General features: G+C 50.3%; 2 protein-coding genes across 4 annotated transcripts in view; one reads left to right on the top strand and one right to left on the bottom strand.

The window, feature by feature from the left end:
- The window catches only part of PGPEP1 (pyroglutamyl-peptidase I), a 25,365-nt gene extending 15,315 nt beyond the window's left edge, over positions 1-10,050 (bottom strand). For 2 of the 3 annotated variants that reach the window (XM_028087190.2, XM_028087189.2), the window contains exons 1-2: positions 9,954-10,050; positions 7,911-7,963 (exon numbers count right to left, since the gene is read on the bottom strand). In XM_028087190.2, coding sequence (XP_027942991.1) covers positions 7,911-7,963; positions 9,954-9,987 — 87 coding nt within the window. In that variant the 5' untranslated portion in view covers positions 9,988-10,050. Of the gene's footprint in view, positions 1-5,305; positions 5,844-7,910; positions 7,964-9,953 lie in introns of those variants that run through there. The other variant, XM_028087191.2, reaches the window with a different exon arrangement.
- LSM4 (LSM4 homolog, U6 small nuclear RNA and mRNA degradation associated) overlaps positions 9,986-24,759 on the top strand; it is a 23,523-nt gene continuing 8,749 nt past the window's right edge. The window contains 4 exon segments of the mRNA XM_028087099.2: positions 9,986-10,148; positions 10,410-10,501; positions 20,408-20,483; positions 20,486-20,592. Coding sequence (XP_027942900.2) covers positions 9,986-10,148; positions 10,410-10,501; positions 20,408-20,483; positions 20,486-20,592 — 438 coding nt within the window.

Raw genomic sequence — 24,759 nt, forward strand, 5'->3', positions numbered from 1 at the left:
ACATGAAGCACCTGACATCCAACAGTCAGGTACAAGTAAGAAAAGAAAAAAGAAAGGGATGCCTGATCAATGCAGTGAAGGAGCCTGAATGGGATCGTGAAACAGAAAAGGACATTAGTGGGAAAAATCCATGAAATCTGGGGCGCCTGGGTGGCTCAGTCATTAAGCGCCTTGTCTTCGGCTCAGGTCGTGATCCCGGGGTCCTGGGATCGAGTCCCACATCAGGCTTCCTGCTCGGCGGGAAGCCTGCTTCTCCCCTCCCACTCCCCCTGCTTGTGTTCCTGCTCTTGCTAACTCTCTCTCTCTGTCAAATAAATAAATAAAATCTTAAAAAAAAAATCCATGAAACCTGAATAAAATCCAGAGTTTAGTTATAGTAATGGAGCAGTGTTGGGTTCTTCATTCTGAGAAATGTAGTAGTTATGTAAGATGTTAACACCAGGGGAAATCAAGTGGGGCATATACAAGAACTCTTTGTATTCTTTTTGTAATCTTTCTAAATTCCTAATTTAATTTCTAAAATTACTCTGAAATAAAGTTGATTTACAAAAAGTGAGCCTAGGGGCACCTGGGTGGCTCAGTATGTTAAGCGTCTGCCTTCGGCTCAGGTCATGATCCCGGGGTCCTGGGATCGAGCCCTGCATCGGGCTCCCTGCTCGGCGAGAAGCCTGCTTCTCCCTCTCCCACTCCCCCTCCTTGTATTCCCTCTCTCACTGTCTCTCTATCAAACAAATAAGCAAAATCTTTAAAAAAAAAAAAAAGTGAGCCTAGAACCAAAAAAAGAAAGATGTGCTCAGAGGACGATGGGGATACAGCCAAAGGACACAGGAGCTGGCCTGAAGGGGCTGCCATGAGCCAAGTCTGGGACAATTTGAATATCAAAATAAAGAGAGTAAGTGATTGTCACATATTGAGGACGGTAAGTATCCATGAGTCCACACAGATACAAATAGACTCCTAAAAGCAGAAGGTCATAAAAAATGTTAAAGGAAAGATGGAATTAGAAAACCACCATTTGATAATCGTCAACTAAAATATAACTGATTCAGGCAAGACTCACCAGGGGATGCTAAAAGGAGTGGGTGGGAGTCTAAAGAAGTATTTATATGGTTACACAGTATCATACTATGAAGTATTTATATGGTACAAAGTATCATATTACAGGATACTTTTCAATTCAAAGGGCAAGATAGTAATATTGTAGGAGAGAAATCCACCAGATCTCAGCTTTATTTAGGAAGTGATCAAGGTCAACAACACCAGACACGGCACTTCAAAATCTGGTGCCTCCTGGGCGCCTGGGTAGCTCAGTTGGTTAAGCGACTGCCTTCGGCTCAGGTCATGATCCTGGAGTCCCGGGATTGAGTCCCGCATCGGGCTCCCTGCTCAGCGGGGGGTCTGCTTCTCCCTCTGACCCTCTTCCCTCTCATGCTCTCTGTCTCTCATTCTCTCTCTCAAGTAAATAAATAAAATCTTAAAAAAAAAAAAAAAATCTGGTGCCTCCTGATACAATGCACCAAGAAGGACAGAACATCACTTCTGTGGGATTCCTGCCAAAACCAACGGCCTCAGTGTAGTCATGAGGAAACATCAAACAAACCACACCAAAAGACACTATGAAGGAGTGAGCAGATCCCAGCAAACATCATGTTTGACACAAAGAAAGACTGAGGGGGGCGCCTGGGTGGCTCAGTCGTTAAGCGTCTGCCTTCGGCTCAGGTCATGATCCCAGGGTCCTGGAATCGAGCCCCGTGTCGGGCTCCCTGCTCCACGGGAGGCCTGCTTCTCCCTCTCCCACTCCCCCTGCTCGTGTTCCGGCGGAGTGGGAGAGGGAGAAGCAGGCTTCCTGGCAAGCAGGGAGCCCGATGCGGGGCTCGATCCCAGGACCCTGGGATCATGACCTGAGCCGAAGGCAGACGCTTAACGACTGAGCCACCCAGGTGCCCCCAAATAAATAAAATCTTTTAAAAAAAGAAATAAAATAAATGACTCAGGACAGGAGCACCCGGTTGGCTTGGTGGGTAGAGCACGTGGCTCTTGATCTTGGGGTCATGAGTTCGAGCCCCATGCTGGGTGTAGAGACTGCTTAAATAAATAAACCTTAATAAATAAATAAATGACTCAGAACAGGGCAATTCCTCAAACAATTAAACAACAGAATTATAATATGATCTAGCAATTCCATTTCTGGGTGTATATTCACAAGAATTGAAAGCAGGCTCTTAAAGAAATATTTGTATGCCCGTGTTCGCAGTATATAGTCACTATTAGCTAAGACTGGAAGCCACCCAAGTGTCTATCAATGGATGAATGGATAAGCAAAATGTGGTATATCCATATGATGGATATTATTCAGTCTTAAAAAAGGAAAGAAATTCTGACCCAGGCTACAACATGGATGAACCTTGAGGACATTATGCTGACTGAAATCAGCCAGTTGCAAAAGGACAAATACTGTATGGTTCCACAGATAGGAGGTCCCTAGAGTGGACAAATTCATTACCAACAGAAGACAGAATGGAGGGGCTGGGGCTGAGGTAGGGGAACGGGGAGTTAATGTTTAATGGGGACCGAGCGTGGGAAGATGGGAAAGCTCTGGAGAGGGATGGTGGTGATGGTTGCACGACAATGTGAATGTGCTTAATGCTGCTGAACTGTACACTTAAAAATGATTAAGAGGGTAAATTTTATGTTATATATATTTTACCACAATAAAATAAAATGATTTAGAAGTCAATTTTTTTTACATTATACTCATCTATCTACCTAATTTATCCTTAGAGAAAGAGCAAATGTAATATAACGTTGACATTTGGGGAAATCTGGGTAGGAAAGGACTTCTCTGCCCTATTTTTTTTTTTTTAAGATTTCACCTATTTATTCATAAGAGACAGAGAGAGAGAAGCAGAGGAGCAGAGGGAGAAGCAGGCTCCCCGCCAAGCAGGGAGCCCGATGCAGGACTGGATCCCAGGACCCCGGGATCATGACCTGAGCCGAAGGCAGACGCCTAACCATCTGAGCCACCCAGGTGCCCCACTCTGCCCTGTTCTTATAACTTGTCAAAATTTTTATTTCACTGGAATGAGAAGAAAGACAGTTGCTTCTTCTCCCCCCAGGGCTGGGAGAAGTCTCCAGGAAAGGCCTTCTCTGGCATGAGGTAAATAATCTCATCTATCTTTACATGCTCTCACCATGACTCCACTGTTTCTGACCCTCCCCACCCCCCACGACTCTAATTCCACCGCCCCCCTTTTACTTTCCTGTGGCCCTGGCAGACCTTTCTGGCAAGAGAATATATGTTAAAAGGCCAGGAATTAAAAGAATCCATCTCCCAGGCTTAAGGACTTAAAAGGATCACCTTTACTTATTTGGGTCCAGCTGGGGAGTTGTCCCTCAGTTGAGCCTACTGTCCACGGGCCAGGCCACCCACAAACCCAGGCACTGCACTTGGTGAAACTACCTCTGTGGGCATGGGGGGAAAAAGGATGCTAACTCGATTAGTGACCAACCCAAGAAACCTTCTCTGGGGCACAATAACCACCGCCCCCACCCTGTGGTCACCATGACGTGATGTGCCGGGGGCGCCTGGGTGGCTTAGTTGGTTAAGTGTCTGCCTTTGGCTCAGGTCATGATCCCAGGGTCAATCCCCGCATCGGGCTCCCTGCTCAGGGAAGCCTGCTTCTCCCTCTCCCTCGGCCTGTCGCTCCCCCTGCTTGCTTTCTCTCTCTCTCTGTCAAATAAATAAATAAAATCTTAAACAAACAAACAAACAAACAAACAAAACACGTGTGATGTGCCAAGGCTGGATGCCTGGCTTGGAACAGCAAACCCTCCCATGGATCCTCTCTGCCCGGCAGAATGGGAAGTCCACGCAGAGCAACCTCTCTTGCCCAGGGCAAGTCAAGGGTTGTCCCCACTGGGTGATGTTTCTTTGAGCATTAGTGGGATGGCCACATGCCCACATCAGTTCTCAGTAGTAGGAAATGAGCTGACTCGCTGGGAGGCCAGAGACTGAGTCACCTCCTTTTTTCAACTTTTTTTTTTTTTTAAGTAGGCTCCACACCTCATGTGGGGCTCAAACTCATGACTCTGAGATCAAGAGTCACCTGCCCTACCGACTAGGCCAGCCAGGTGCCCTGTGAGTCACCTTCTTGTCCTCACCTTTGCTCCTCATGTCCTCTGGGTCCTCACCTATGCCCCCTTTCATCTGGGGAAAAAAAATCTAAACTAAGAAAACTGCCACCATAGGGACACCTGGGTGGCTCAGTCGTTAGGCGTCTGCCTTCGGCTCAGGTCATGATCCCAGGGTCCCGGCATCGAGCCCCGCATCGGGCTCCCAGCTCGGCGGGGAGTCTGCTTCTCCCTCTGGCCCTCCCCCCTCGCATGCTCTATCTCATTCTCTCTCTCAAATAAATAAATAAAATCTTTAAAAAAAAAATTTAAAAAAAACTGCCACCAAAAAAAAAAACACCACCACTCACCCCGCTCCACCCCTGGCCCACGGCATTCCCACAGTGAGGCATCCACCTGTTCACCAAAGATCCTGAAAGGAGCATCCCGTTGGTTCATTATTGAAGCCCCCCAATGCCAATGTGAGCGGGAGGAGGGGGTAAGTAGGGAAAAGAGCGAGCTGCCCCTCCCACCACCAATTCAGGCTAGGCGAGAGCCGCCAGCGCATGGGGGACATGGAGGCTGTGCCATTCTGCTCATTTGCAGCTTGAGACCAGTAAAAATCATCTAAGCTGACTGAGGTCAGGACAGCAGCTGCCTCTGGGGCAGGGTGAGGAATGCTGGGGAAGGGATGGGGGCAGGAGGGAACGTAAGGGGTTGATGGAAATGTTCACCATCTTAACTGAAGCAGCAGTGACATGTGTATAAATACTCTTCACTGCATTGACAGGGGGACTGAAGATCTGTATGTGTCACTTTATGCAAATTACAAGGCAATGGAGGGGAAGGAGCAAGCTATAAAGTTCAGCCGAAGTTATCAGAAGTGGGTGGCCTGTGATCTAGCTAAACTCTTGCCTCTGGACACTTTCTGCTCCAACAGAGCTGGGCAATTCTCCTGGGCGAGGAGGGGAGTGGCAGCATCCCCCAAGTCCCACGACGTTGCAGCAAGCGCAGCCACCAAGCATACACCGTGAAAGGAACAGGGCTCATGCGCCCCAGACGGCGCATTGTCTACACCCCAGTCTACCTGACAAGACCCCGCCGCGAGGCCGCATCTGACCGATTCCCTTGACCCCGCAACAAAGACCCCCTTTGTTCCCTGGTTAATATCCTTAGCAGGTCTGTCTAGACTCACTGTGGCAGTAATTGTCCCGTGATGTCACCAGGACCTGTGACCCAGCTCCTCCTCGCTGCACTTGGGCAGGGAACACTCCAGACGGCCCCAAGCCAAGGGGGTCCCGGCCCTTGACACCCACCTGAGCCTCCTAGGAAGAGAGAGACCTGCAACCAGTGTCCCACATCCACCACCCTGGACCTGGGGGAGACAAGATGCTCCAAAAAGGCAGTCCGTCCTGTGGGAGGTGCTTAGGGGCAGTGCCATGCTGGGGAATGATGAAAAGGGGGTGTCCTGTCCCCCACACTCCCACCTCCCCAGTGTGGCTGATGGCAAAGAGTTCATTCTCCATTAGAGCACAAGTTCACCCAAGGCATGAAGAAAGAAGGTCAGATGAGAGAGAGGGACAGAGGAGGTGGTGGTGACAGGGGAGAGAAGAGAGAGTGAAACAGACACAGACACAGAGAGATGGACGGAGAGAGAGATGGAGACATGAGGGAGAGAGACAGAGAGAGACCCACAGAAAGGCCAAATGAAACTGAAAGAGAGAGACACAAGGGGAGAGAGACAGAGAGGTGGAGAGAGATATGGAGACACAAGGGGAGAGAGGGAGAGACCAGAGGGAGGCTGACAGAGACAGAGAGACAGAGTAGGGGAGAGACAGGAGAAGTTAGCTGGTCCCTGAGAGAGGAGGGGTTCCTTCTACAGGTGACAGCTTGGGCTTCTGAAAAATCATGGGGACAGGAAGTTCACTGCTGCTCACTCTGGGTAACAAAACTCCCATCTTCAGCTTGAGGTGATCAACATGAACTGCCACCTGCAACTCATGTCTGGATCACACCGAGAACACTCGGAGCCATATTTCCGTAAGGGATAGACTGGACCCATCCAATGGGACACCTTTTCATGTGCAAGTCTGTTTTATCCAGGTCAGCTAAAACACACCAAGGGCTGCTTGCAGCAACCCCACAGACAGATCCCGCAGACACTGTGCTGCGTGGAAGGCACCGGACCCAAGCGCAACTCCATTGACGCCAAGTTCTAGAACAGGTGACACCCACAGCGGCAGAAAAAAAAGAAAAAGTCAGCAGAGATGTTTACACCTGGGGGGAAATGGCTATGAAGGGCCACAAGGAGCTTCTGTGATGAGAAAGGGGCGGGGAATGTTCTAGATCTTGATCCAGAGCCGGCTGGCACAGAGGTGAACATTCGTAAAATTTCATGGAGCTACACAGACGCGCTTGCTCAGAGTATGTTTGTGCAACTCCAGCTTTTTGTTTTGTTTTGGTTTTAAAGAGGAACAATCACATCTGGGAAGGTTGGTGTCTTCTTTTTATCCATGGAATGGTAGAGAATCCTCTCTTCTTGTTTCACAAGCTTGAGGAAGGAAGTGGAAAGTCTTCCAGAGGCGAGGTCTGGCAAGATGGGTGACCAAAATATAAGGGGTATTTCCCTTCCGGCAGCAGGATGAAAAAGCTGCCATCCTCCACCATCCGCATCCCAAAGCTCAGAGGGATTTCCAAAGATTGTTTAATTGATTTTTCTCCTATTTAGATGCAGATCATAGTGTCTGGGGCCCAGGAATTCAGACACATGGCTTTGTGTCCACTCAGCCCCGTGAAGGCTCCTGTCTGAAACTCGCACAAAGCCAGACACACAACGTCTTCAGAAACACGCTGTTTCCTTTTTGTCTGGGGCTCCAGGGAGCGGGTGCAATGAGCGGAGCCTCTGACATGCTCCCATCTGCAGGGTCCTGGGGACCCCGTCCCTCTGTCCTGCTCACAAAGTGGGGTGAATTTTTTTTAAAGGAAAGTAGCCAAGATTTTGAGGTCTCTACTAGGGCTGATATAAAAGGTGGGGGGATCCCCAAAACTAGGGGTTGACACATTGAGGTTTCAACTTGGATTTTTTTCCAAATTCAGGGCTCTGGAGTGAAAAGCAGGGGATGCTTTAAATCAAGCAACTAATGGGCTAGGATTAACATGAGTTTGGCTCCGGTCTCTGCAGATCTGATTTATATAAGGAGAAAACGTTTCTCTCTTTCTCTCTCCCCATTGTTCCCGTCTGTCTCTCCAAATGCCCCATCTGACAAAGAAAGTGGAAGGCTTGCAGGCTGACAACCTGCTCAGGACAGTGGGAAAGACACCACCCCCCCTCAGTTTGCAGTCTTCTCCGCCCCGGGCTGCTAGGAGGCAACAGTGAGGGTCACTATACCCTCTCTACAAGGTTAATACATCCCCAACATCCCTGCCTGGTCCCCCCAAACCTGGCTGGGGCATGGGGCACTTTTGAGTCACTGCCACTCCAGTTTCCTGGCTGTGCGAACTCAGATAACTCTCTGGGGGCCTCAGTGGCCTAATCAGCAACGTGGGCACAACAATGAGTACACCCAACCATGCAAAGTTTGTGAGGCAAATTCAGAGTGCTTGGTGCAGAGCAAGCCAACAAGTGTAAGTTATACGGGTCACCATTTGGGAAGATGTGGATATCAGACTTATATGTTTTGCAGGAAGCTTCAAGGGAGCCGTTCTCTTCGTAGATTCCTTCCTCTCTTTGGTGCCATATATTTCCAGGGGGGGGGGAGCCCAGCCCTGAGTCTGATTCCTACCCTCCAGATCTGAGTTACCTGGACTGCAATCCAGCTGGCATTCACGGTGTGCTCTCCAAAAGGGCCAAATCCTGAAAGAGCAAACAGTAAAAGCAGCATGTTACCACCCGGTGACCTTTGCTAGCCTGCCCAGGGTTGGTTTGCTGCCTCCACCTGGCAGGACGGAACCGGGAACTTTCAGCGGCTGCCCGCCACCAGGGCCAATGTCAGGGGCCTGGTCCCACGATCTGGGGTACACCCAGGGCCCTTCAGAGCCCCTCCCCCCCCCACTGCTCTCAACTGTCCTTTCTTGTCTTCACCTTCACCTGACCCTCGTACCTGGCAAGAGGCCAGTGGCCTCCTTTTGCCCCAGAAAGGGCTGGCCTTTTCCCTTCTCGATTTTTCCACTAACCCCGACCCCCATCTATAATTATCTTATCACTGTCTTTGTGCAGGGCCTCTGTGCTCCGTGAATCACCACAAAGTGAGGAATGGCCCTTAAGGGATACTGTGGGTGTCTCCCAGGCCAGGCTGTCCAGACACCATCCTGCCAGGCTCCTCCCCACTTGCTGGAAGGCCCCACTTACAAACTGAGGGAGTGGTCTGAGGACGAGCTAAGTGTCCTGCATACACTGTGGCCTTCAGCCTCACTGAATCCTCTTTCAGGCAAGGCTGTTTCCTGGACCCCTTTTACAGGAGCCAGACTAAGGCACAGACAGGGTGGAAACCGTTGCCCAGGGTCACAGAGCAAGAAGGCAGAAGAGCTGGGATTCGAAACCAGACCCACGAGAGTCCACAGCTCTTCTATTCTAATCACCCTGCCTAGAAATGAATATCTCCAAGAGAGGCTGCCCTGGAAGTGTGGGTCACTCCGGCTGGACTGAGGGTCCCAGGTGGCGTCGTGGCCGTGGGAGGGATGCTGTGCCTTGGAGGCAGGACCTCTCCACCCCCTTCTCCTCTCCTGGATAGACTAAGTAGGAGTCCAAGCTCAGCCACCTAGAAACAGGGTGACCTCTCTAAGCCTCAGTTTCCCCTGTGCAAAACGGAGATGGTACAGATGTAATGAAGTCATGCAAGGAAAATGCCCAGTCCGGTGGCTGCCTGCAGAATCCAGCACTGGAGGAGCAAATAACCAGATACGGAAGGGCTGGCGGGGGGCGGCGGGGGGCGGCGGGGGGGGGGGTGACAGCAGCAACTCTCCCCGCAATTACACACACCTGTGAAGTGAGTGCCTTCTACCTTCCTGGGAATTCCAGGATCAGCCTCACCGTCCCGAGGCCAGAAAACACTTGTGTGAACCTTAGCTGGATCTCCCACTCTGACCCCTCCAGACAGCGGGTCAAAATGACCCCCCAACCAGAGGCCCGGCGGAAGTTGATGCCCACGTGGCCCTGAGGCGGAGTCTTCTCGAGGAGGAACAGTTAGTTTCAGGGAGTTGGTGACAGCAGGGACGGGCTCACCCATAAACAGCCGGGGGGTGGGGGGTGGGGGCGTGGAGATTTTGACCCACGCGGTCCTGGGGACAACAGGGAGAGCGGCCGGCCCCCCGAGGTCCCCCGCCCTCCACCTGTTCTTGCCTGGGGAGAACAGACCCCCATTTGCACAGGGCTGGGGGAGCAGTGGCTGGCAGGAGGTTTATTTGTCACTGGGGCACTTCCTGCCCGCAAATCGGCCTTTGTCCCCTGGGGCCGTGGGTGGGGACAGGCCCGACCTCGGGAGGGGCAGGGAGAAGTGAAGTCCTGTCCACCGGCCCGTCAGACGGAACAGACAGGTGCCCAGAGGACCACTGTCCTCACCCGGGGAAAGAAGGACGCCCGAGGGGCCTGTTCTGCGCGGGGCACTTGACCGGACCCCCACACCCCTGCTTGCCCCGACCCCTGACAGTGCGACCATAGGGGCGCCCCTTCTCCACTTTCTACGTGTTGCGCCAACTGAGCTGGGCGATGACATCTTCCAAACCTGAGAGGACTTCTAGCACCTTCCCCTCCCGGGCCACCGCGCCTCTGCCAACCCCGCCGGCTCTGGAGCCGCCCAACCCGCCCCTGCCTGCGGTCGCTGTCGCCGCGGCCGCCATCAGCGTACCCGTCACCACCACCGCCTTCCTGGGCTGCTCCATGGCGGGCTGGGGCTGCGCCTCGGACCCGCTCCTGTCGGGACTGGCGAGTCGGCCACCGCCCCCGCCGCCCGGACCCCGCGCCGCCCCGCCCCCGGCCCCGCCCCCGGGACCGCCCCCGGCCGGGCCGCTCGGCGTGCGCGCCCCCGGGCCTGAGACGCAGCGTGCGCGCCCCGACCCCGGCACGCACCCCGGGAGCGCTGGACTCCCCACCTTCCCCAAGCTCAGTTTTCCCACCTGTAGGATGGGGACAGTTCGTTTCGTACGACGTGGCCCCTTGAACTCAGTGAGTCAGGCGCTCCGACGAGCCGGTCATTTATTCCGCGTGTTCACTGAGCGCCCGCTGTCTGCCCACTCCTGGGAATTATCTGGCTCCCTCCCCCGCCACCTCCCTGTAAGACCCCGTTATTCACTCCATTTTTTAGAGGAAGAACCTGAAGCATGCCTGGTTCGTAGGGCCGCTCGACTAGAGCCTCCTGGAGTCAGAGAAGTGGCATGCCTGTGGGCCAGCACCACAGTAAGGTGTTCCGAAAGTCGTCTTCTTCTTCTTCTTCTTCTTTTTTTTAAGATTTTATTTATTTATTCATGAGAGGCAGAGGGAGAAGCAGGCTCCCAAGGAGCAGGGAGCCCGATGCGGGACTCGATCCCAGGACCCTGGGATCATGACCTGAGCCGAAGGCAGATGCCTAACCATCTGAGCCACCCAGGCGCCCTTGCCGAAAGTCTTCTGCAGGCTCCCATGTTGCAAAGAAGGAGGCTGATGTGGCTCCACAGACCTCGGCCTCCCCACTCTCCACCTCGCCAACACTCAATCCACTTCTAGTCCCAATAGTCCTTCAAGGGCCTAGTGGAGTCCCACCCCAGGGCCTTTGCACTTGCTGTTGCTTCTCTGCCTGGAGCATGCCCTGAAGGTTATCTGCAAACCCAGCTGCTTCTCTTCCTTCAGAGGTCAGCTGAACTTCACCTCTTCCTAGGGGTTCTACTTCCCCTACCTGACAGATTCCCCCACCCCACCCCTCACCCTCGGTGAGGAGGTCCCTCTCCTTTCCTTGCTTCATCCTCTTCGTAGCAGTGATCACACTCCATTGTAGACACTGCTTTTCTGATTTGTTTCCCATTTTTTCTGACATAGGGATTAGGACTTCCAGGGCAAGGATGTGTCTCCATTACAGCCATGTCTGTGCACCCAATATGTGTCTGGCATACAGTAGGTCACCCACTAATATTGATCAGAGACCAGAATTTCCCCAAATACAGCCAAAAAAATAAAGCTGAGTTTCTGGCCACATCATCAGAAAACAGGACTAGACCTTGGACTTGGGTCACTGACATCTCATTCCAAGCAGCCTTGGCCTGGGATTAGCTAGGGTGCCAACTCAAGAGCTATCTGCCTCTGACCCTGGCCTTGGAATACCCAGGGCAGAGTTCACTGGACTGGACCAGAGCCCTGGTTTGCGAGCACAGACCAGAGGTCACATACTCAGTGGCTATTTTGGTCTCTGGCAGTTTCAGGTAGAATTCAGAAAATCTGAGAGCCGGCCTGCACCAGCTGTGGGAACAAGACCCAAGCCAACTGGGAGAAGAGAACAGAACAAAAATCTCATCAAGGATCACGTTTCATAACTCCAATGTGTAATAAGTGTCTGCACATGTTGCTAGAAGCCAGGGTTGTGGAGGAAGGGAAGCCACATCATTTTCCCTCATCCCACCATACAAAAGGGAGGAAATATGTATAACATCCAGAGTCAGTGCTGATGGGGAGAAACTGAGTCACACACTGCTGAGACTGGATGGGAGAAAGGCTTGGATACACGGGTAGCCCAAACCACATTCGGGCCCTGTATGAGCACATCACTGGGGTTTTCTTTCTTAATCTCACAAAACCCTTCAAGGGAGGACTCTTATCCCATTTTTCAAGTATGGAAACTGAGGCCCAGAGCAGCTCAGTCACTTGTCCCAGGATCCCATATGGGAGGGACAGGGATTTGGAGCAGGAGTACATAGGCTTGTCCTTAGGGAGGACAAGCAGCCCCCAAAATATCCCGGCTGGCACTTCCAAGGTCTGTGCTCAAGGATCTGCTTTGCAACAGTGGCAGGATAGATGAAGGAGCAGGGAGAAATAGAGGGCACCTTAAAAAAAGAAAGCAAGATGGGGGTGCCTGGACGACTCAGTCTTTTAAGCGGCCAACTCTTGATTTTGGCTCAGGTCATGATCTCATGGGCCTGGGATCAAGCCCCACTTAGAACTCCGTGCTCAGCAGGGAGTCTGCTTGAGGATTCTCTCTCTTCCTCTCCCTTTGCCTCTCCCCCCACTCACACGCACACGCATTCTCTCTCTTTCTCAAATAAATAAATCTTAAAAACAAAACAAGATGGTTACTTTGGAAAAACAAGTGCAATAAAGGGCTGCTACCACATGGAAAAGCTTGACAGTTCCTCAAGAATTTCAACGTAGTTACCAGAGGACCAGCAATTCCACTCCTAGGTTTAAACCCCAAATAATTGCAAATAGGTGTTCAAACAAATACTTGTACGTGAATGTTCATGACACCATTCAATTGCCAAAAGGTCAGTACAAACAAACAAATGTCCATCAACAGATGAATGGGGAAACAAAATTGGTCCATCCAGGAGTGGAATATTACTCAGCCATAAAAAGGAAGGGAGTTCTGATACACGCATGGATGAACCTTGAAAACATCATGCCTACTGAAGGAAGCCAGTTACAAAAGGCCACCGGGTGTAGGATTCCACTTATATGAAACCTCCAGAACAGGGAAGTCCATAGAAACAGAAAGGAGATTAATGGTTGCCAGGGGCAGGGGAAGGAGGGCAGGGAGCAACTGCTCATGGGGATGGTGTTTGCTTTTGGGTGATGAAAATGTTCTGGAACTAGATAGAGGTGATGGTTGCACAACATGGTGAATGTATTTAATGCCAATGAATTGTACACTTTAAAATGGTTTTAGTGGTAAGTTTTATGTTATGTGCATTTTATCAGAAAGAAAGAAAGAAAGAGGGAGGGAGGGAGGGAGGAAGGAAGGAAGGAAGGAAGGAAGGAAGGAAGGAAGGAAGGGAGAAAAGAAGAGAAAGAAAAGAAAAGAATAGAGGGGCTCCTGGCTGGCTCAGTCGGTAGAGCATGCAACTCTTGATCTCAGGGTCCTAAGCTCGAGCCCCAAGTTTGGTGTAGTTTTACTTTAAAAATAAATAAATAAATAAAATATTAAAAAAAAGAAAAGGAAAAGACAGCGTGGAAGTATTCATGGAATGAAAAGCAAATGCAAAAGTTAGAAAGACAAACACAAATGTGTTTGCAAATGCAGAAAATATCTCAGGAAGGAAAAGCAAGAAATTGATAATACCTTTGGGGAGAGAACCAGGGTGGGGATGTGTGTGAAAGTGGGGGCAGAGGGGGAACACTACCAATGCTTCTTGCCCGCGGCACATACATCAACTGCAGGGTTCCGCAGCTATCTGAAAGTAGAGCATTTCCATGAAACCCATAGTAAGCAGAGATGGCCAAGAAGCCATCACCATTCATTTATATGGAAAAATTTTTGAGCATTCCCAGACCCCCCAAAATAACCTCTCTCAGGCTTTTCTGGTACCTGAGGACGCGTCCTGTTAACAGATGCACAAAATCAGTCAAAATAAAACCCAGATGCTCACAGCCACAGTTCAATGCTCTGGCAGCTTGATGCTGGGATGCTGAGGGCAGTTCTCAGAGGAGGACCCTGGCTGCCTCTGTCAGGACTTGCTGAAGAACAAACACTGAAGGCTACCTTCGCTTTTCACCCTTTTCCCTAGAGCAGAAGTCCCTTCCGATTTCTTTCAGTTAGGGAAAACAGGTACTAACGTGTAGGTATTTTGTGAAATCAAGTGGGATAATGTGAACTTTTGAAATGTTGGGTATACCTGTGCTCAGAAATAAATACAATACAAAAACTTTTGCTTTTAAAAAATGCCACCAGGGACGCCTGGGTGGCTCAGTCGGTTAGGTGTCTGCCTTCGGCTCAGGTCATGATCCCAGGGTCCTGGGATCGAGTCCCACATCGGGCTACTTGCTCAGTGGGGAGCCTGCTTCTCCCTCTGCCTGCCGCTCCCCCGTGATTGTGCTCTCTCTCTCTCTGACAAATAAATAAATAAAATCTTTAAAAACAATGCCACTAGGGTGCCTGGGTGGCTCAGTTGGTTGGGCGACTGCCTTCGGCTCAGGTCATGATCCTGGAGTCCCGGGATCGAGTCCCGCATCAGGCTTCCTGCTCGGCGGGGAGTCTGCTTCTCCCTCTGACCCTCTTCCCTCTTGTGCTCTCTATCTCTCATTTTCTCTCTCTCAAATAAATAAACAAAATCTTAAAAAATAAAATAAAAATAATAACAATGCCACTAGAGTGTTGTTATTATTGTTGTTTTTAGGGGGAGAGGGGGCAGAGGGAGAGAGAGAAGTTTAAGCAGACTCCCTGCCCAGCACAGAGCCTGATGCCAGGCTCGATCTCACAACCCTGAGATCATGACCTGAGCCGAAATCAAGAGTCAGATGCTTAACTAACTAAGCCACCCAGGTGCCCCGGTGTTTTTACTTTAATTGCAGTAAAATACACACAACATAAAATTTGCCATTTTTAAGTGTACCGTTCAGTAGTGTTAAAAGAACATTCACGTTGTCATGCAACTAATCTTCAGAACTCTTTTCATTTTGTAAAAGTAAAACTCTGTCCCCATTAAACGCTAATTCCCCATCCCCCGTCCCCCAGCCCTGGCACCCACCATTCTACTTTCTGTCTCTATGAACATGGCTACCTTAGGGACCTCATATAAGTAGAATCTACTACAGTCTTTGTCTTTGTGTGACGGGCTTATTTCAGTTAGCACCGTGTCCTCAAGGTTCATCCACGTTACGGCATGGGTCAGAATTTCCTTCCTGTTTAAGGCTGATAATAAACCATTGTATGAATATACCACATTTAGTTTTTCCATTCATCTGCTCTCGGATACGGGTTGCTTCCCCTTTTGGCCATTATGAATAGAGCTGCTATGAACATGGGTGTACAAATATCTCTTGGAGACCCTGCTTTAAATTCTTTTGGTCACTCAGCTTTTATAACTTCTTATTTTGAAATAGCTTAATAAGACTAATATAAAGTTGAAAAAAAAACGTGTTTCCATGGCCCCTTAACTCAGCTTCCCCCAGTGAAATGGTCTATCTTACTAAATTATTGCCAAACCAGAAATTGACATTGGTACAATGTAATAGACTCAGAAGCCACACCTAATTTCCCAGAGTTGTTGGAAGAAAAAAAAAGTTTCATTTGTAAATAATTGTTTCTTTTAAAATGTTTATTCAAGGGGTGCCTGGGGTGGCTCAGTCAGTTAATGAAACGTGGCCTTTAGCTCAGGTGGTGATCCCAGGGTCCTGGGGTTGAACCCCATGTCAGGCTCCCTGCTTAGCAGGAAGCCTGCTTCTCCCTCTCCCTCTACCCCTCCCCCCACTCATGCTCTCTCTCGCTCTCTCAAATAAAAAAATAAAATCGTTTAAAACATAAAATGTTTATGAGATTTTCTTAGGGAGAGAATGGAAGACAGCAAGTGTGGTGGTTAGAGCCAGTTGGCTTGACTTCAAATGCATGCCCTCAGATGAGTTACTTTCCCATTCCAAGCCTCAGTTTCCTCATCTGTAAAATGGGAATTACAGAGTGCAGGGGGTACTGGGAGTCCTGGGAGGGAAGTAAAGTCTAAGAGTATTAGCATGGATAGCAATGTGGTCATACAGAATAGAGCACCTTTTTTTTTTTTTTAATAGAATGAGATGTGTGTCTTTCCTTGTTGTTCATAACCTTAGCAGTCTTTTTTTCTTTTTAAAAGTTTATTTATTTGAGAGAAAGAAAAAGAGCGCGCAAACAGGGAAAGAGGGAGGAGTCTCCCCACAGAGCAGGGAGCCCAACATGCGGCTCGAACCCAGGACGCTGAGATCATGACCTGAGCCAAAAGCAGCCGCTTAACTGACTGAGCCACCCAGGCGCCCCCCACCCCTTTTTAAATTAGACTCCATGCTGGGCTTGGAGGCTTCAACTCACAAGCCTGAGATCAAGCCTGAGCTGAGATCAAGAGTCGAATGCCACCCAGGCGCCCCATGACCTTAGCAGCCTTGAGGACGCCTGGCCAGGTGTCCTGCGGGATGCCCCCGATCTGGGTCTGTTTGATGTTCTTGTTGTGATTAGAATGGGACTGTGGGTGTTTGGGGAAGACCACAGAGGTGAGATGCTCCTTTCATCTTATCACATCAGGGGTTCCTGACATCCCCCACCATTTATCACAGTGGCACAATCTGGATCACTTGGTGCAGGGGGTGTATGAGTTTCCTGAGGCTGCTGTAACAAATGACCACAGACTTGGTGGCTTAAAACAATGCAAATTTATTCTCTCAGAGTTCAAGAGGCCAGAAGTACAACATCAAGGTGTCATCAGGGCCACATTCCCTCTGGAGGCTCCAAGGGAGGATCCTTCTTTGTATCTTCCAGGTTCTGTGGGTTCCTTAGCTTGTGGTTGCATGGCTCTAACCTCTTGTCTGTTTTCTCTGTGTTTCAAATTTCCCTCTGCCTTTCTCTTAGAAGGACATCAGTCATTGGGTTTTGGTTCCAGCCTAAACCCCAGGCAATCTCATCTCAGATCCTTAACTTAAATCTGAAAAGACTCTTTTTTCAGATAAGGTCGCATTCACAGGTTCTGGAGTTAGGACTTGGACATGTCTTTCAGGGCAGGCCATTCAGCTCACTGTGTGTGGTAACTGTCACAAGTCTCCACTACCAAGTCACTATTTCCCCCTTTCTCTACTCTATTCTTTGAAAGTGAGTCACTGAGCCCAGCCCACCCTTGGTGATGGTGGTGAGTTTACATATAATTTTTAATGAATGGAAAACATTCTGTCTAGTGGGTGAACCATAGCTTACTCAACAAGTCCACTGCTGTTCTTTTTGCTCTTTTACAATTGGCAACATTGCTGCAAGGCCTTGGCATAGAGTGTTTCCCTTCCTTTGCAAGACCTCCTTAATATAAAATTTCAGAAATGGCTTACTGCGTTGAAGGGCATGACACGTTATGGACTTTGAGACATAATTGGCAGATGATGCCAATGTTTTCCCCCACTTAAAAGGAAATATATATGTCTACCAATTTCACCACGATCTTGACAGATTGAGTCTTACACCGCCCCCTTTTTTAGTGGAGGGTAGGGTGTTTTGGTTAATTTGATAGGTACAGGGGCGCCTGGGTGGCTCAGATGGTTGGGCGTCTGCCTTCAGCTCAGGTCATGATCCCAGAGTCCTGGGATAGAGTCCTGCATCGGGCTCCCTGCTCCTTGGGAGCCTGCTTCTCCCTCTGCTTCTCTCTCTCTCTGTCTCTCATGAATAAATAAATAAAATCTTTAAAAAAAAATTTGATAGGTACATTGACCTGCACTCTTGAGGTTTTTGCTGTCAGAAATACAATTTAAAGTGGATTGGAAAAAATAGCATAATTGGTTCAAGGGATAAGGAAAGGGGCGCCTGGGTAGCTCAGTTGGTTAGGCGACTGTCTTTGGCTCAGGTCATGATCCTGGAGTCCCGGGATCGAGTCCCGCATCGACCTCCCTGCTCAGCGGGAAGCGGCTTCTCCCTCTGACCCTCCCCCCTCTCGTGTACTCTCTCTCTCAGATAAATAAATAAATAAATAAATAAATAAATAAATAAATAAATAAATAAATCTTTAAAAAAAAAGAAAAAAGGGATAAGGAAAGATGTAGATTTATGAAGCATCAGGTATGGCTGAGTCCAGGATTAAACTGGGCCAAGATTCTGAAGAGACTGCCGTGTCTGTACCTGACTCACATTACTCCAGCTCTGCAGTTTCAGAACCGTCCCAGGGAAGCTCTCTGACTGGTTGGGCCTGGGTCGTGTGTCCATGACGAGAGGGGGTAAGGAACTGGACTGACAGTCGCAAACTGGCCCATGCAAACTCTCATATTTTTGTTTCTACAAGTCAGAGTTGAGAAGGCTTAAGTGTGCAAGCAAGCAATGACAATGTGGCACAAACCAGGTATGATGAAAATCAGTGCAAGCTACTAAGGTTCAAAGTAAAGAGAAGGAATGATTAGATTTGGGGGGCAGTCATTGAAGTGCTCTCAGAGCAGCTACACATTAGTGCACATTATGCCAATTGCCAGGGACAGAGTCCAAACTCCAAGCGAATTAAGCAATAAAGGACAACTTTTTGGGCTCATATAAGTGGAAAGGCACGCCTTACAGCTTCAGGTATAGCTGGATCCAGGGGCTCACACCATGCCTCCTTTTCCACACAGTAGCTGTAAGTATACGCTGGATTCATCCTGCAGAAAGCTTCATCCAGAAAATCAATCCTAGGCTTTCACTATCTCGCTTTTAAACAACCTCCTCCGAGAGCGCTCTTCTGCTGCCTCAGTATCACTCCCAAGGAAGACCTAATTGGCCTTGGTTGGTCACATGCTCCTCCTTTAACCAATCACTATGGCCAGGGGGATGGCCAACTCTGATTGGCCACCCCTATGTTGAAAGGGCTGACAAAAACTGCAGTGTCGCATTCTGCCACACGGGGTCACCCAAGCAGAGTTTTCAAGGATGAATAGGAGTTTGCTAATTGGGCAAAAGGAGAAAGACTACACATAGAAGTCAAGAAAAGTCAGAAAAGTAGTGTACCAGCACATGATTTTCTTCCTACTTGTGCCACCATGTTGTGTTGAGACAGTTCACTGAACCCCAGTTTCTGCTGTTTATAAATTAAGCAGCCTTCCTGGGTGGGTCAGTCGGTTAAGCGTCTGCCTTCAGCTCAGATCATAATCCCAGGGTCCTGGGATCCAGCCCCACATCGGGCTACCTGCCCAGGGGAGAGTCTGCTTCTCCCTCTCCCCCGCGTGTGTTCTCTCGCTTTCAATCTCTTAAATAAATAAAATCTTTAAAAAATATAAAAAAGAAAAGAAAGGCTCTCAAGCCAATGCTGACACTCAGGAGACCTGGAGAAGGGCAGTCACTGGGAGAGAGCACCTATTGCTTATTTACAGGCTTGAAGGTCAAGGCATGCATGAAAGTCAAGACAGAGGAAGGAATCCTTGATGATCATCCAATTGGTAATTACTTGGTGTAGTGGGTTGAGAAGTGTCCCCTAAAAAGATGTTCTAACATAACATAGGTAAGTTCTAACCCCCATACCTGTGAATAGGACCTTTTTTTGAAATAAAGTCTTTGCAAATGTAATTAAGGATCTCAAGATTATTTTATCCTGGATCTAGGGTGGGCATAATAAGAGAATGTCCTTATAAGAAAAGGAGAGGAAGACTTGAGATAGGGCGACACACAAAGAAAGCCATGTGAAGACAGTGGCAGAGATTGATATTTCTGGGGACCAAGGAACTATGAGATTGCTGACAGCCACCAGAAGCTGGGAGAGAAGTATGGGACAAATTGTCCCTCAGAATCTTCAGAAGGAACCAACCCTGCTGATTCCTCGATTTCAGACTCATGAATCGAGTTCTATTGTTTTAAGCCGCCCAGTTTGTGGTAATTTGCTATGGCAACCCAAGGAAAATAATACATTTACCTATCTATTTTGCTTATCATCTGTCTCCCCAGTGGGCTCCTAAATCCCAGGAGGGCCAGTTTCGTCTGGTTTGGTCGCTGTGTGTATCCAGAAACAGGCACATAGCAGGTGCTCAATAACTATCACTCGCCTGGGTACTAAGTGCTCCGTTTGTGCTAGACGCTGTATTTTTGTTTTTTAAGATTTTATTTCTTTATTTGACAGAGAGAGACACAGCGAGAGAGGGAACACAAGCAGGGCGAGTGGGGGAGGGAGAAGCGGGCTTCCCGTGGAGCAGGGAGCCCGATGCGGGGCTCCATCCCAGGACCCTGGGATCATGACCCTGAGCCGAAGGCAGACGCTTAACGACTGAGCCACCCAGGCGCCCTAGACGCTGTTCTAAGTGCTTTTACCTGGCTTAACTCATTTCATCCTCACTACAACCTCGGACAGACGCTATCATTAAACCAATTTTACAAAGGGGCAAAACTGAGGTTCAGAGGGGCACAGCCGGGATTCCAACCTACCAAAAGGCGTGCCCTGGATAAGCATCGACTACAGTAATGAGAATCCGAACTGTAGGAGCCCTAAGGGGGGCATTAGACACAACCCAATAACCACGGCGCCTCAATTTCTTCCTTTGCAAATTGTAGCAATATCCAGCTTTGCCCACAGGGTGGAGCCCAAGAGATCGGCGAGAATTTCACCTGCGCATGCGCCTTTACCCACAAGGCCTCTTGCACTGGCTCCGCCCCCTTTTTCAGCACTCACGTCGACACTTTACGGCCCTTTCTCTTACCCTCCAGTGAAAAACACAGCCAACCTTGCCGGTGGTGTCTAGCTGATCCCTCCCTACACCGCGCGGATTGGGTGCTCTTACCTCGAGCCGTGCGCTGACTGGCTCGTGTCGCTGCCACTTCATTTCAGCCTAGTGGCGCGCGGCAGGGCGGCTACCGGCGGGCGCGTGAGCGGCGGCGGCGGCGGCGGCGGAAGTGGTCGGCGAGCCTGCTCCCCGCCGACAGCATGGTGAGGGCAAGGCGGTGGCAGGTCTCTCCGGGAGGCGGGGAACGCGGCCGCCGAGGGCCCTCGGGGCGGGCGTTGAGGCAGGGGCGACGCGGAGCTAGCATGCAGTCAGGGCCTCGTTTCTGCCCCCCGGCCCCAGACGGGGACACAGGCCGGAGAGGGCAGGGAGGTTTCCCAGAGCATCCAGCCTGTCAGTCTCGGGGGACTTAGAATTGGACGAACGTGTAATCAATGTGTCAGCCTACCTGCAATCTTTCCACCTTGCAGATGGGGAAACTGAGGCCTGAGAGGGGACCGCCAAAGGGTCCGGTGAATACCGAAGAGTGAATTCGGGCAGGGGAGTGGCTCCGAGTGCATCCGACCCAGTCTAACTTCATATATTGGAAAAGTGGAGCGACAGAGGGCCGATCTGAGTTCTCAAATTAAACCGGTTTTGAGAATTACAGGACTTGCAAGGGCCTTTAGAATGTTAGCACAGTCATCTGTGTCTCTCATTTTAAGGCTGGAAAAGCAGACCCAGAGAGCGGGTTTGCCATCTCCCTGGATCACACTGGATGTCGTTTCTGGAGAAGGGAGCATTTTGAGCCAGGAGTGGACTTAACTGTATCCTTCCAGTTCGGTGAAGGAAAATTGAGGCCCTGCCGGGAAGCCTCTCCAGGACCATGCTGCTCTCAGATCCTGAAAGTTCTGGATTTGGGTCAGAGAGAGTGCCCCTGCCTTCAATGTTTAGACAGGGAGGTGCGTCTGGCTGAGAGCCTGGGACTCTTGATCTCGGGGGTAGTGAGTTCAAGCCCCTCGTCGGGCCTAGAGGTTACCTTAAAAAAAAAAAAAAAAGAAGATGGATAGACAGGGAAGCAGGACCATACAGAAATTCAGAGCCAGGCCTCCTAGGAGAGTGTCTGGCCCATCAGCACCAGTCTCTCTCTCAGGGTCATTGCATGTTTCTCAGAGCTTAAGGTTAGTAGAGGTTTGTACTAAATACTGCTGGCTGGTGCAGGAAATGAGAGAGGTAGTGGGTTCCTCTGCTGGAGGGCAGAGTTGGCCTGAGGGGGATGGGCAGAACTGGAAGCTACCTTCCCCCTTAAGTTCCTTGGAAACAGGCTCTTTTATTTTATCCCTGATATATTCCTAGAGCCTAGAACAGTACTTGTGCAAAGAACAGACTCTTTTTCAGCCTGAAGAATGCCAGGAAGGGACAAGGCATGACAGACTCCCAGTTCCCCAAGGTCATGATGGGGCAGGAAGCAGGGGTCTGAGGGTGTGTGTGTTTGGGAGGGGTCTCCATAACAGCTTCCTGAATTGGGAGCCTCAGGAAGCCATCTGGTCTAGTCTTAGATTGGTCTAGACCTGACAACCAGATCCTAGACATTCTGAAAAAGCCCAGACGAAAGGATGCTCTTTCCTGAAGCTTTTGACTTTCCCAACTCCAGATGGCCCTGTCTTCTGAACAGTGTCCTAGCCCGTCCCATCTCCCTTGGCACCTTCAAGAACTTCTTCCCAACCAAGTTTTTTAAGTTCTCGGGGAATCTTCCCCTCCTCTCTGCTCTGTCTCCAGCAGTTTGGGGATGAGGGTCTGGAAAATGGCAAGATGTGGACACTGCTCCAGGCCACGCCGCCTTGGAGGACTGTCCCCAATACCACCTCTACCCAACTGAGCCTCTCCTTTTTTTTTTTTTTTATGTATTTATTTGACAGAGAGCACAAGCAGGGGCAGTGGCAGGCAAAGGGTGAGGGAGAAGCAGGCTCCCCACTGAGCAAGGAGTCCTACGCGGGGCTCCATGCCAAGACCCTGGGATCATAACCTGAGCCAAGGCAAATGCTCAACTGACTGAGCCACCCAGGTGCCCCTGGGCCTCTCCTTTTCTTATCTGTGGGGTGGGGCAGGTATCCCACCCACGCCATGTGCCTCCCTGGATGGTGTGTGCATTTTCTTGTGTATTTGTTCAGCAAATATTTACCGAGTCCCTCTCGAGTCCCTGGCCCTGAGTTCGGCACTGGACAAAGTCCACACCCTCTGAGTTTTCCAGTCTGGCCAGGGAGACGTAATAAACAAGATAATTAGAGACTGGCTGTGTCCTATAATGGAAGCAGCAGGGGGTGGCCCAGGTGGAAATCTCAACCCCTAGATGAGGTTATTATGAGGGCCTGGCCAAGCGAGGTAAGAGGTGACATGTGAGCAGCCACCAGCCTGGGGAAGGACAACCCAGGCGGAAGGAACTGCAGGAACAAAGGTCAGACGGCAGGATTGGGTGTGGCTAGTGAGAAACAAACTGGGCCACTTTGGCTGGAGGCGGCTTGGCCTTGTGACTCGTTGGGGGAGTTAGATGCGCAGGGGAGTGTTGGGAGCAGGTGTTGGTCACTTCTGTGTCTTAGACATCCTCTCAGCTGCTTTGTGAATAGTGCGCTGCCCGTGACAGCCAAGGAAGCTCTGGGTTCTCCAGGGCTGTGCTGCCAGTAGCTGGGACAGGAGAGAGGCCAGCATGGGCACAGAAGCTGCGCACACCATAAAAGGACTCCTGTGGGGCCCCTGCTGACAGGCTTCAGCTTACTTTCATGGGCTGTCTCAGGATCTTGTCGTGGTGTCCCTGGGAAGGTCCCTCCTGCTCTGGCCACTGGTCCCTCGTCTAGAGGGGCCTTGGCTTTACCTCTCTGCCTCTCAGTGCTGAATCCGTCTTCATTCTCGCCTTCCAGGCCCAACCTTGCTCTGTCCCGTCTCAGGCGATCTGGGAGGAAGACCTGAGTGTGTCTTCGCTCTGGTCCACATTCCCATCTTGGACACAAGAGAACAGGCTTGCTCAGGAAAGCCTGAGGCTTCGCCACAGTAAAAGGCGACTGAGGCTTATGGCCTCCGTGTGTGAGTCGGACCCATGGCTCTCTACCCCTGGGTACCATCGCACAGATGAATTCCAAATGAGAGGGCAGGAGCCGCAGGTTGGCTAGGTCGGGGCCCCCCCAGCCTGCTTGCCTCTCCTCCTCTGAGCAGTCACCCCTTCTCCACGTGGCCCCTTCTTCCTTTTTACCAGGAAGCCAGTGCAGGAAGTGGGCTTGGGCCTGGCTTCCTGCCGCCACTGGACCTCCCCTAGGCGGCTCTTCTCAGGAAAGGTTGTGGGCTGTGGGAATCCCCCTCAGGCCTTTCCACAGGAGCCGTCCTGTGGGAGTTGGCCATTTCTGGCCTCCAGTGCCCCCCACCTAGAGAAGCAGCTGGCCTGCATCGGGAGTGTGAGGGCAGGCCGAGACTCCCCTGCAGCGAGCTTCTGGGGGTCAGGCTGACAGAATTCCAAAGCCAGTGCAAGGTGCAGTGAAGCTCCCGTCCTCCCTGAGGCAGTGAGTGTCTCATATGTGGGACCCTTAGACCAGAACCTTCATTTGGCCTTGCTGGATGGGCTATCATTGGATCCTGGACCCAAGCACTGCCACCTGAGTCACCCTCCTGGAGACTGAGAAGCAGGCTCCAGTGTTGTATGGGTCGTGATTTATGTTCCCAAAATGAAAAGAGCTGATTTTTTAATATCTTGAAAGCTGACTGTATGTGGGTGAGTTTTTTAAAAGATTGCATCTCTCATATGCTGTTACTTGTAGTAACGACAGATTTTTTTTTTCTGGAATGTTTTTCGCCTTACCTGATGAATTTTCTCACTGAAAACCCAGTTTAGATGTAGCCACCTTAGATCGAGGTTGCTACCCAACAGCCTGGCCGAATCCCTCTTGGTCCAGTCAGGGCTGCCCTTCGAGGCGTGGGCTCAGCATGAGCTGACTTCCAGCGGATGGGGTCAAGCCAGGCTCTATCTCTTACTAGCTTTATAGTGGCAGGCAAGTCCCTCAGTCTCTCTCTTTTTTTTTAAGATTTTATTTATTTGACAGAGACAAAGCGAGAGAAGGAACACAAGCAGGGGGAGTGGGAGAGGGAGAAGCAGACTTCCCATGGAGGAGGGAGCCCAATGTGGGGCTCAATCCCAGGGCCCCAGGATCATGACCTGAGCCAAAGGCAGACGCTTAACAACTGAGTCACCCAGGCACCCCAGTCCCTCAGTCTCTTAAGCCTCAGTATCCCCATCTGTAAAGTGGGTGTGACGACAACTGTATATGAGGATGAAAAAGAAAGCTGCATCTATTTAAAAAAAAAAAAGATTCTATTTATATGAGAGAGCGAGGGCCCGTGCATGCGTGGGG

This window comes from Eumetopias jubatus, unplaced genomic scaffold (assembly GCF_037043125.1).
Source record: "Eumetopias jubatus isolate StellerSeaLion01/CBP00866 unplaced genomic scaffold, mEumJub1_p1.0 scaffold_1, whole genome shotgun sequence".
Taxonomy (NCBI): Eukaryota; Metazoa; Chordata; class Mammalia; order Carnivora; family Otariidae; genus Eumetopias; species Eumetopias jubatus.